General features: G+C 46.1%; 1 protein-coding gene across 2 annotated transcripts in view; it reads right to left on the reverse strand.

Moving 5' to 3' along the window:
* The window catches only part of ASB2 (ankyrin repeat and SOCS box containing 2), a 42,202-nt gene that overhangs the window by 14,066 nt on the left and 15,332 nt on the right, over positions 1–12,804 (reverse strand). For both annotated transcript variants that reach the window (XM_057413428.1, XM_057413427.1), the window contains exons 2-5: positions 8,905–9,163; positions 7,243–7,347; positions 2,105–2,271; positions 1,302–1,457 (exon numbers count right to left, since the gene is read on the reverse strand). In XM_057413428.1, the coding sequence (XP_057269411.1) occupies positions 1,302–1,457; positions 2,105–2,271; positions 7,243–7,347; positions 8,905–9,143 (667 nt within the window). In that variant the 5' untranslated portion in view covers positions 9,144–9,163. The remainder of the gene's footprint in view (positions 1–1,301; positions 1,458–2,104; positions 2,272–7,242; positions 7,348–8,904; positions 9,164–12,804) is intronic.

Consider the following 12,804-nt stretch of genomic DNA (forward strand, 5'->3'; position numbering starts at 1 on the left):
GAACTTTCAGTGGGACCCCCAAACAAAGGTACCTAGAATAAGCAGCCACATTTTCAAACCCCAATTAGCATTTATTATACAATGTACAGAAAGAGAAGCTAGCACATTCCATAACAATTGTTGATTTTTTTTCATTGAAATAATAATAACTTTTTCTCACAGAGGTCCCATGATTTGGTTTTGACTCTTCTCTTAGGATATTTCCACGGCTTCCTTTCCCATACACAGGAGTCACATGCACTGAAAACAACTTCATGATTAGATACTTCTGTAATTACCTATACACAGCTCTGAAGAATTTAATTTGCTTACATACTAGGGATGACTAATTTGTTATGACAATTTGTTATGATCAGAGACCAGAAGATTTTACATCAAGACTAGTACATTCTTAGTAAGCTCTTCTCTGGCTAAAGGGTGATTTCATATTATTGCTCTTATTATTACTGAGTACTACTACTACTACCACTACTATGTGTTTAATGCATAGTTGAACAGCTTTCCTGTAGCAAACTATAAGCCAAAATTTTGAAATGAAAGCATTTTAACCAGAGCAGCTCTAAAGCCAGGTATCCAGAATCAGAGGCCATTAGTTTTAATCACTCATATGTGATTTTAATGTTTCAGACTGCTAAAAATAGTCATGACATGAGCAGTCAGTCCATCATCATCTCCTTCTCTGAATCTTTGTGATACCATGGATGTAACGCTGTTCAGCTAAAGAAAGTACTCTTTCTGACCAACAGCAAAGTAACATGTTCATGTTAAACACCAACTACCTCACTGAATTCTTTATAGCTTTATGCTATATATGCTATATTCTTTATAGCTTTATGCTATATATGCTATATTCTTTATAGCTTCCATAGCACACAGCCTGGCTTGGCCTACACAGTATCAGAATCACTGGCATATCTACAGTTACTGTACTCCCACATCTAACAGTGACTTAGGTCCTGCTGTTTAGAAAAGCATACATATTCCCATACTATCCAGCTTTCCATACATCTGGGACATTGTGCAGACACCCTGTGCTTAAGCATCTCACACCTCATACCTCACTGATCTCAGCAGCAAATCACAGCCTGCACCCTGCAGCGTGGCCACTGATACTGCCTCTGATGTGAAGAAGAAGAAAAACCACGACATAGGGTGTCAGACACAGGAAACAGAGGACTACTGGAGGGAGGTAGAAAATGGGAGCTAATTGCTGAGATTCAGCCCTACATTACAAGGTATCCTGCAGCTCTGCCTTGGTAGTGCCAGAAGAGCTCAGCATCCCTGGAAAAGCAGCCACTCACCTTTGTAGAGTGGCGTTTCTCTGGCCTTGTTGGAGATGTCAGGCTCAGCCCCAGCCTGCAGCAGGGTAAGCAAGCAGTCCAGGTTGCCCTGGCTGGTGGCCAGGTAGAGAGCCGTCTCTTCATTGAGGGTGCGCTGGTCAATTGTGCTGGGGTACGCTGTGGAGAAACGGCAAGCCCAAAGTCATTGTGGCATGCAATGCAGAAGTACCTGCAGCATCATCACTTTTCAAAATCCTTGGAGATTTTAGTGGGGTTTTGTTGTTTATTTCTTTTCCTTTTCCATGAACAAAGTAAACTAAGAATATACTATAAAGGTACTATAACTCTGATTAAGTGTCTAAATCAGTCACCAGTTTAGATTAAAATGTTCAGCTATGGCCATTAGTGATACCGAAAGTTATTAACTGCTCTTCAGCAGCACTTTCAAAACAAGCTACAGTGGCTAATCACTTTCAAGCACCAGAAAAGAGGGGCTGGGATGGATCTCCAGCTAGTGGGAGGTGGGGTAATTGCTGTCAGCTGTGGCAGCTGAGCAGCTTACAACAGCCAAGAGCTCAGCTAAAGGCTTTACTGTGAGAAATCGAGAGCTTGGCAAGATCTATCCAGATATCACTTTCTCCTCAAGATCCTAACTTTAGAGGCTTCCGCCTGGAAACCTATGCTCAAAGAGAAGATGAAGTGAAAGGCTGAAAGAAAGCTTCACACAGTCCCAGATGAGGATTGGGCTGCTGTTAATTCTGCTTTTTAGTTAATTCATATACTTATTTTCCCTTTTATAATTAATTTGTTTTAACTTCACTGACCTTTTTGCAACAGGCTCAGACAACCCACTTGGCCATAGTATGCAGCTTCGTGGAGGGGTATCCAGCCGTCCTTATTAGGTTCAGAAAGATTTTTTCCTGATTTCATCATGTTTCTTACCGCTTTTTCATCTCCATTCTTGATTGCTGCCACTACAGGGTCAAGTTCTCTTTAAAACAAGATTAAAACTCAATTACTGCTTCATCGTTACTGAGAAGCTTTTGGCAGCAGCATCTCTGTATCATTTGGCCCAAACACTGAACATCTACAGGATATACAATAGGTATTTGTTGCCCTAAGGCGTCTTCCTAGAGTGACTGTAGAGGTAAATTTGACTTCTCTGATTTAGCCATTCACAATAGTTCAGAAGAACCACTGAAAGTGCTGATCTCTTGGAGTGTAAGGGAAGTTTAGGTGTGACTAATCTCTGACATAAACACACTTTAAATATCTGGAGTTGGGGGCTGTTAGCTCTACAGTTGCTCTGTACACTGCCATGCGTGTCCATGGCTATGAAAATTACATCACCCTGCCATTTGCGATTGCATGTAGCAAGGTGTTCCCATATGAGATCTCTTAAATAAAATCAGCTTTGAAGAGAACTGCCCCTGTTCATCCCTGAAGAAAATTTTAAATTTGATTTGCATGTGGCTAAGCCCTAAAGCAGAAGTTCTCAATAAATCTTATTATTGTATTTTGAAGATACTTCCCATTTCTCTTATGCAAGCCTGTTTTCGGAAGTTAGCCAGTCCAGTTATGAGAGAACTGGTTAGACTCTGTGAACATTTGGGTGTTGGTCTGGGCTCTCCTTTCTTCTGCCAAGGAGGATTAAAACAATAAAAAGACCCACCCAAATGAAATTCTGAGCTGCCCTTCATGACCATGTCCTAGAGATTGCCAGCTGTTATTTCAGCATGGAGTACTCAAATTTTCAGAAATTATAACCACTTTAGACATTATAGACATTCAAAAATGTGTTGGACACTTCTGAAAATCTGCTTTTTAGGAGCCTGTTTGGGAGAAGACCCATTAGCTCTATTGACAAGACCACTCTTGTAAGCCTCTTAGCCAACTTAGCAGTTTCCCCAGTAACTACAACAGTCAGGGGCCTCTGGAACTGCAATGGGACCTGGTGCCAAGCTGTGCAGTGGTTCATGTTCCAGACTATTTGAACCCAGCAAACCCTTGTCAGGCCCCAGAGGGCCAAGCAACTTCTAGGTGCAAGGAATAAAAGGAATGAAAAAATATTAGGGAGGGAGGGAATACTTTGAAACCTCTTCTGAGCAGAAAGTCATTGAAATGTGTAGAATCACTGAAAAGTGTTAAAACAGTATTTCTGTGTTTACCAGAGAAAATACAAATAGCATCAAAGTCCTCTTTTTTTTTTGATGCTACCTAATTCTGAAACTTTCAAGAAAAGTCTCATGAAAATCTATAAAAAAGCATGAAGCATGTTCCATGCCACCCAGAAGTGAGACACAGTGAGCAGCTACAAGTGAGCTTTGCTCTGACAAGCATTCCCTTTGCCAAGCATACATTCTGCACAGTCTGGGCAGCAACCCATTTCTCCAAGCTGTCTAAGAGCAATTGCAGAGCAGGGCTGACATGGGCACACCACTCCTTCTACACAACAACAGTGAAAGCTGCTGCCTGACAGTCACCATACCTCTGATCAGCAGTGACTGCAGCAGGACCTGCCTTCCTGTTTGAACCCTGACTGAGACCACCAGCAGCATAGCAGAGGGAGGGAACTGGTACCCTGCAGCCGATGCAGGCAGGATCCTTGCCCATGGCAGTGGCAGATAGTAGCTCTGCTCAGGGTGGCAGCTGTGCCTTCCAGGACTAGCATCTGCTGGTGCTCCTGCTGAGCTGTACTGGGAGAAGGCAGCCACTGCTTCCTTATTCTGAGGCACCAAACAGCTAAGCTTCAGGACTGCAAACACCACAAGGAAGAAGCATATTTTTAAGTTCTAATGGGGTCTTGTAGAAACTTAATGTGAGCTGTCTTTTCAGAGAAGAATAAGATGTTGAAAACACTGGAGAGTTTGTGGTTTGAACTAACTCTAAAGATAAAATCATGCAGCCTTGAAGGTGGAGTGAATGAGGGGGGAGTTGTGTATCTCAGATTGGCATTGCCTGGGTAGGAATACAGCATGTGATGAAGGTCATGCAGGGCAGTGACAATGGGAACAGTCAGGAACTCTGTGAAAGAAGGTCTAAAATGTCACAACAGTAAAATCAGAGATGATAGAAAAATGTGGGCAGCTCAGCACAGGAGTCTTCAAAAAGCAGATCATTGACACAGCCTCTACACTTAGTGGAAGTTACAGGAGCAGCACTGGATTTCATTGCAGGGGCTGGAGAGACCAACAGCCTGAAACTCACACAGACATCTCTCATTTCAGCTTGCCCAGTGGAACCCAATCTGTGCCACAAACTGATATTAGCACTGAAAGCAGTCACCAAACTGCTTCTCTGAGGATAAACTTGGGGCCTGGAGCGGAACAGGTGAGCACAACATGTGTGCCAAGGAATGAGAAAGACACCGTTTCCCAGGTGAAAAAGTACATGGTGCCACTTGCTCCATATCTATAGCTGGAAGCAGTGATCTCAAGACAGCAAATTCACAAAAATAGCAGCACTGGAATGGGGATTGCTGTGGGACACAAAGGCAGGTATTTTGCCTGAGGAGATAGCTAGAGCAAGCAACTGCCTTCCTGTCCACAGCCCACCCAGGAGGAATCAACTGACCTTCTGATAGCAGCCAGGCAGAGGTCCCAGGGATGCTGCTGTATCTCCATACTATTTAGAGTGCCCTGGGGACTAAACTTAAAATTGCTAGTTTTATTTAAATAACAGATTTTTATACAATTTTGCAAAATTGAGCATTTTGTTGAAGTCAGCAGCAACAATTGGCATGTTTGGCTGCAAGAGGAGGCAGAGGTGCCGAAGCTTCGTTTTCAAAAGCCTCTGGCACAAGACTGCTGAAGCCATCTGCTGTTCTGTGCAAAGGTTCATGTTACACATGCAGGGCAGCACAGAGACCTCAGGATTTGGGCACATAATAGTTACCAGCACTTAAAGAGTTACTGCATGCCAGATGGGCCATGGCAGGAGTCTGTATGTGGGGCTGAGACACAGCAAGTGCAAGGTGAATCACCTTAGCTGAGAGCTCAGTGAAAGCAGAGTACCTCAGAGGTGTGGTAGGGTTAAAAATGTGTGAATAATCAGTTACTATCTGCTTAAGCCCTTGGATGTTGAATGAAGCAAGCTTCTGCCAGGCTCCTTGACCTTAAATAATTCCTGGCTAAGATGAGGGGGTTTGCTGGACCAGGCTATAGATGCCTTAGCCAAGAAAATTCCACATCAGTACAGAAAGTTTAATGAATCTCTATGTGAAATCCTTGTTTTCTGCCTGGTTCATAGTTGGCTGTTGTAAAACCAACACATTCTGCCACTCAGATTTCATCAGATATAGAAAAAAAAGAGTATTAAAACTATAGAGGAAGCCTGGAGTTCAGATGAAATCTTAATCTTAGAGGTGACTCAAAAGAATTACTACATTTCAAAGGCCAGTAGCCAAGATAGTAAATACGCATTGTAGGTGAGATGCACGGTGTGGTCAGTTCAGAATGCTGAGGAATATGTTCTGTGGACCACAGAAAGGTTAAGCAAGCTCAAGCAAGCTCCTTCTTTTCCTAGCAGCCTGATGAGATGCAGGCAGCATGAAGGAACATCATCTCCCCAGGTGAAGCCACCTATCATCCCTGTCTGGCTCTGAGACCAGGGCTATAAACACAGTCGTGCCACCATGCTTTCCTGTGGCCTCCCAGCCACAGTTTGATTTCACCTGGCAGAAGAGGAGGGCCAGCTTACCAGCCTTACACAAGCCTTCTTGTGGCTTGAACTCTACTGAGCTATGAGGCAGAAAAAAGAGCCTAAACTCTGGTCTTTGCAGGCAGAGCAGTAGAAGCATGCAAGATGTGCAGAACACTTCATAAGAAGATGTGATTTCAGTATGGTCAAGGGGAGCTGGCAGGTGACAGGGATGAGGGAGGCTTCATGTTCCAGCAGAATGAGGTTTTTTCAATGTCAGGGAGGGGAAGGTCAGTGAAGAGTCAGGGACAGAGCCTGGATCAGCCGCAGTGCAGGCTGAGGTGGGGGTACTTTAGAGATAGGTGAGGGATGAAAGGAAGAAGAGTGGTGGAGAGGTAGTTAACTGCAACCATGCATCCAGGGAGGGACTTGTAAGATGGATAAAACAAAGTACATTTGAACTGGGTAGGGAAGAGTTTTCTGCAGGACTCAAAGAAGTGCTGCCTACAACACTTTCCTCTCTGCTAAAGGCAGGTGCATGCATCTACTCTGCCCTGCAGAGAATTGTAATAAATTCATCATGGTCCAAACTTTTCCATTACACACAGGCACTGGGGCAGAGCGTGGGCCACCCCCTTGCCTGTCTGCTTTCCTCATCAATGTCTGTGTTCACGTAAGATTATCTATGGTCTCCACCAACAGAAAAACTTGGCCAGAAGGACTGAAATCAGTCACACTGGTTTCCTCCTTGGGTAGGTAAGATGTAGTACACCCCTCTACTAGCCCTCCTCAGGGTGGCAGGACAGTGCAGGTATTGCTGGGAACAGGCATTGCATTTATGAAATATTTGCTTCAAAAGACTAGAATTTCTCACCCTGTTTATCTACTGCAATAAAATCTTGGGTTCCCGCACTCTTTCCCCATATTTGTACTGTGACCTTTACAATAATGTAGTAGCTATCAGCACCTGCCTGCCTCATCTACTGTGTTGATATGGGAGATAGCCTATATAAATAAACAGCACAGGCATCTCTTCCCTGTTGTCCCTGTCACCTCAGAGCTACCAAGTGACCCAGAGTCCCAAGGACATGTGCACTGGAGAGAGAGAGAGGGATGAATAGGGAGACAACAACGAGGGAGGTTTGATGTGGATCACCAGTAACAGCCTGGGCATGATCCATGGCAGCTGGGAGGCCAGAAGAAAGGCACCTCTATTTCCCCCCACCAAACACTATCACCACCCAGAAGATCTAAGGGGGAGAGTGGGCAGCAAGGCTTGTTTTGACCACAGGGGAAGGCAGGAGAGGGAGCGGGAGGCACTTACACAGGCTGGGATGTGCTGAAGAGGCTGCTGTCGTACCTTCGCCTGATTCCCCAGGCTGCCCCTGAGCTGGATGGCTGAGCACGGCCCCTCGGCTGGGCTGCCAGTCTGGAGTGGTGATGACATGAATGAAATAAAGAGAAATACTCTGAATAGGAGAAACAGGTCATGTTGAGGCAGAAACAGAGACACACATCCACAGAGACAAAGTGAGAAAGCTGGCTGGTCAGGGCTTTGAGCAAAAGCAGATGGACACAGCTTGCTCTGCACTGGATTCAGCTGCTCTCTCAGCTTGAGTTTATTTTTGGCCCTCTGAGGAAGAGTCAGGGGATTCAAATGACCATATAAGACAACAGTGAGGTTAACCCTACAACCACTGCACAGGAAGCAGGCATGAGGCGAGGTGAGGTGACATTCATCACCTCTGAAGTGCCACACAAGGAGGTTGGAGGTGGGGGTGGAGGAGGACCCAGGGTCCCCGGGTGACATCTGTTTCTAGCTTGGCATTCCTAGGTGGCAGAAGAGTTCAAAACCGCTACAGATATGGAGTTACAAGCTGCAGAGGTTTTCCCTCCAGCCAGAGGTCAAATGCTGCTGGGCTGAGGCAAAAGCAGATGCTGCCCTTTGCCAGAATAGCAGGTGTCAGAGGACCCCCAAGGAGGACAGGACCAAACAGCCAGGGAAGCCCTTATTTCGTCTGCATCAGGTCCCTGTGGGAAAGCTGACAGCACAAGTGAATGGTAACAGCGTAGAGAAGCCATGACCTTTGGTGGGAGCAGGACTGCCTGTTGTACAACACCCTGATTCTGCAGCTATGAAACACATGTACTACTCATCTAATTGTCCTGTTTCCCAGCCTTGGAAACCAAACAATCACAGGTGGTAATGACTGAGGCAACAGTGGTTGATGGAGTTATGTGAAAGGACAAACAAAACTTCAGTTACCCCCAGCTTATTCTAAAAAATTGGTTTAAAAATACATTTTGCCTTGGTTTTGGAGTGACTTTATAACCTCTTCCCTCCCCCTTTGAGAAATATGCCCTTTAAAAAATGAAAGGAGAACAATGTCTGAGTTTGAAACTGTCAGCAGGGCTCTGCAACCCACAGCCCAGCATCACAGGGGAGGGGGATGCCTCAACACTTCGGTGTTTGGAGCAGCCCTTGGCTGAGAGTGGTGTGCTCGAGGTCAGGCTCTGATCTAAAAGAACTACATCCTTTAAAGACTGCAGTGTCTAGAAGGTACCAGCTCACACGGGTTTATATACCTGGTTTTGGACTCTCTCCTGTGATTTCCCGTAACAGGTCCTGTGCCCCCTCTCTGGCAAAACCTAAGCTCGGTGTACAGTGTGTCCGTGGGGGAAAGGAGTCACTGGCTTCAGCAGGGCTGTCTGTCTTTCAGGGAAGCCTGTAGCAGTGTCCCTTTTCTTGTTTTATTTGTTGCTTAAAACAGACAACATCAAGCAAATTCTCGTTTGCTGTGAGGTCATAAACTGTTAACCTCATCGTATTTATAGCAAAGTCTGGCTTTAAAACTAATGACAGACTCGCAGAGCAGCCGCTCAGTAAAGCTAATTAGAAAGCACGTGTTTTGACAGGGGGAGCTGTTTTCCCTTGCTGAGCAGGGTGTTTGCTGGGATGGCACAGCTCGGGCAGGCGCTCACTCACCTTTGCCAAGGGTAAATGTGGTAGTTTGGGTTGTGGCAGCTGGAGTGGCTGGGGGCAGCTGCCTCACCGGGACGTGCCACCATCGACTTCTGATGGACGTCTGGCTGACACACTGGGTCCTCTCCCAGGCTCTGCTGGATGGCCATCTTTATGAGCTCGTCTTCGCTCAGGCTGCTGTACAGACTGTATTCCTCACAGCCTATAGTTTGTCTTTGAGTGTTTGCTGCCATTGCAGCCATTTTTTATTTATTTTGCTTACCTGTAAAAGGAAATGATGATCATCAAAATCTGGAAAATGTAAGGAACTCAACTATATTGTGCTTTTGTTCAGCTCCACCTCTTGATTAGACTGACCAGAAAATCAGAAATCCTTCACCAGGGAAAGAACACTGTCAGCTAAAATCTGCACTTAACTGTAAAACTTAATGAACTAACTCCTTTCTATCACATAAAAGTAACTGGTTCAGCTTAAAAAAGGGAAAGGAGCTGCTGCCAGCAAGACAGGTTTTTACTTGCTTATTCGGGTTACGATGGCCAAAGAGAAAAACAGGTAAAGGAAATCCCCATCAGATTTAAGACATACAGCTTTGAAATTATTTTATTTAGGCAAATGCAAATAGACATCTCTTTTGTTGTTTTGTTTGCTTTGATTTTTTTTTTTTTTGTGGATTTTGTGTGTTTTATTTTCCTTATTTCTTGTTTTAATTGTAGAAAATTAAGGGAAGAGGTTTGTGTGTCTGCTGGTTTTCTGCAAGAGCAGGTTCTCCATGAAGTGCAAAAAGACTTAACAGAGTAATTTTTTCCACCTTATCTGGAGATCTCTCCAGCAACATGCAAATCTATGCTTTGAAGTGACTGTTTCACTCAGCTAGGAGAGCAACATCACACTGATCAGTTTCACTTCTGATTTTTTGTTTTTCACAGGACAGTGTTCAAGGTCATGATCCTAAGATTTAATAGTCAGACTCTCTTCTAAAAACTGGTGGTTGAGAGCTGGAAATGAGAGAAGGGGGAATTATCAAGGCACACTCAGCAGTTACAGAATGACTGTGAACCATCACCACAACATGGAGTCAAAAAAAGCAAAGGCAACCCAAACTACTGCAGTATTTCCAGCAGTAATAAGGAGGTATTAATGGTGTGAATTGGATGGTGCTGTAGCAGGATCTCATTTGGATGCTAGAGAGCACTCTGGTCACCACAGTTCAAGAGCCAAAGTCTTATTTCATGGTAGGAGATGGAAAAGCTTGCCTCTGTTAAAGGATGACAGCCAGGAAGGAGTAGGTTTGCTTTTTATGAGCACTGCATGAGAAATGTGTAAACGGGAGAACAATGAGTACAAGCTGTGCAGGAGGATATGGACAGGACAGGTGAGGACAGGCAGCCAACAGAAGGGGACTGGGGAGGTATCTCCCCAGGTGCAGAGAGGAGAGGGGCGCCAGTGGGGCTGCTGACAAAGCTGCCTGCCCTCCCCGGAGCTGTCAGTCCCTGCCCCTGCACATCCATGGACAGGCAGAGCCACATGTGTGAGGAAGGCAGAGCCACGCAGCCTGCCGCTGCTCGGCACCTGCCTCCCACCACACCAGCACTTATTCCCTTTCGCTGTGCAGGGGCTCTCTGCAGCAGGCTGGGCTCTGACCCGGCTCACCCAGAACCCAGGGCAGCCTGGCTTCCCAGGGACTCTCACCCACTTCGACGGCAGCAGGGTCCAGTCTGCCACAAGTCTCACACAGGAAATCACCCTGCTCTAGCAGACCTTGCTGCTGAGTGCACATCCTGACCTGGAGGAAGTGGCACTTCCCCAAATGGCAGTATCTATGTGTGTCAAGACACTTGTGTTTGTTTCTTTAATTATAATTAAAAAAGTAATAAAAGAAGGAACTAATACAGTTTTAAGGAATTGAAAGAGTTTGAATCAAGCCATAAGTAACTTAAGATCTTGGATTTAAGCTTTCCCCTTCAAAAATCTCCCACATCAACAGCCACCTCAGTGCTCCAAGCACTCCCCAGAAATGGAAAAAGGGTAGAGAAGCCCAGCAGATTTCAGATTGACATTATGACTTTTAACAAGGGTTGTATTTTACAGCCATGGAAACTGTCAAAATAAAACCTTCCATTGCTGTAAATAATGCAACACGATTTTGTTGATTTTTCTTTTATTTCAGTCAGGTCTTTCCTGGCTGCTGCTGGCTCCCGTCTCCAGTAAGAGCTGGTGTGCCTCAGCTCTGCTATGACCCTTGCTGTCCCAGGCAGCCAAGCCCAGGCACCAAACTACTGATACCTCCTGCATAGAGCCGCTGCCTGCACCACACCCCAGCTGCTTTGGTACCTGTCCTTGGCTGTGCTCCAGCCAGTGGCTGGCCAAGAGCCTTGACACATCTTTGTTGTCCCAGTAGCTCCTGCTGCTGCTTGGCTTGCTCAACTCTGGCATGCTGGGCAGCACAATGTCTGTCAGTCTAGGTACTCACTTAGAAGGTGGTATGCTGTGGATGTGTGAAATCCACTGGTGGGAGTCAAAGAGCTTGTCTGTAGCACCCAGCCTCAGTGTAGGGACCTGGCCCCAGTGGTGACTCAGACACTAAACTAAGCAATCAGTGGAAAGGGCAGGATGTGATCATAAGCTCCTAATGGAGGTGATGCACAGTGACTCTTTGGAGGAGACAAGAGTGGAGCTGAGACTGCTCCTCTCAGAGGGCAACCTGTACCTTTGCACCCTGGGACACAGATCCCTACTCTTGATCCTCCCCAGACCCACTCCTGGCATCCCAATGGCACAGAGCAGGCAGCGGGTCCAGCCTCACTGTGCTTCTGAGCTGGTGTCAGACTTCCTTTCTGTGCGGTCAGGCCTGAGACCACTGCCAGCACAACTCCACAGTCTGGCACAGAGGAGATAAGTGGTTAGCTGCATCACCAAATCCCCAATGAAACTGGGTATAAAGGCCATTTCTGGACATCTTTCCCTCCCTCCTCCTTTTGTGTCAAACCTTGTTAAGGTATATGGAGGGAAAAGGAAGTTTTTGAGTATGAGGGTCACTTGTGTTTCACCCTCTTATCTTTGTACGGGTTAAGTGGGTCCTACCCACTCAGAGAGAAAAGGGAGAAGCTCCCCTGCATGTTGGTGATTTTTGCTAAGCTAAATATTTTGACAGGAGTCCCACAGAGTGCAGAAACAACAGTGCTGGCTGCAGCTCTCACCACTGAATCATCCTGCAGGGAGAAAATTTGAAGGGCCTAGGATAGAGAAAGCTCTCAGTTCTGCTCATCTAACTGGCACAGCCCCAGCGAATGTGTAAGAGTCACATCCTGGGGCTGCAGGAGCTTTTGAGCCCACCCTGACAGCCAGGGACAGCCTTGACTACCCTTGCAGAGACTGTTCTAGTTGGGTTTGAAGCCATTCCTTCACCCTATTCCTCAGCCAGACCTGTGTGGCGTGCCTGAGTTTGGCTCCCTTGTGCGATGGTCCCAGCGGAGCAGAGCAGAGCAGAGCCATCACCCTTTCCTTCCACCTGGAGATGCTGTTTGAAGCTGCAGAGCCACAGGGCTGAGGTTGGAGTTATTTCTGTAGCAAGCCACGGTGAGCCAGCAGAGCTGTGGTGACAGGCCGAGCACATGCTCTCAGTCAGAGGCTGATGCAACACAGCCTCATTCAGTTCAATCTTCTTTCACTGCGGCTAAGCTTGGTGGCATCCCCTGGCACTCCTGCAGCTGTCCAGACCTACCCTAGCTCAGCTGATACAGCAGGGCTAAGGTTACTCCATTTGAGGCCGGTGGTGAACTGCCACCCATGACTTTATAAAAGCCCACTAGACTAATGTGCTATAAGTTAGATATTTTCCACCTTCTGTAATGAAGTTGTGGAAAAAAAATCACTCTTTATTGCTAGGAATGGTTGAACCAGTT

This window comes from Pezoporus wallicus, unplaced genomic scaffold, assembly GCF_028554395.1.
Source record: "Pezoporus wallicus isolate ANWC-B61680 ecotype Strahan unplaced genomic scaffold, APGP_CSIRO_Pwel_v1 contig_3017, whole genome shotgun sequence".
NCBI lineage: Eukaryota > Metazoa > Chordata > Aves > Psittaciformes > Psittacidae > Pezoporus > Pezoporus wallicus.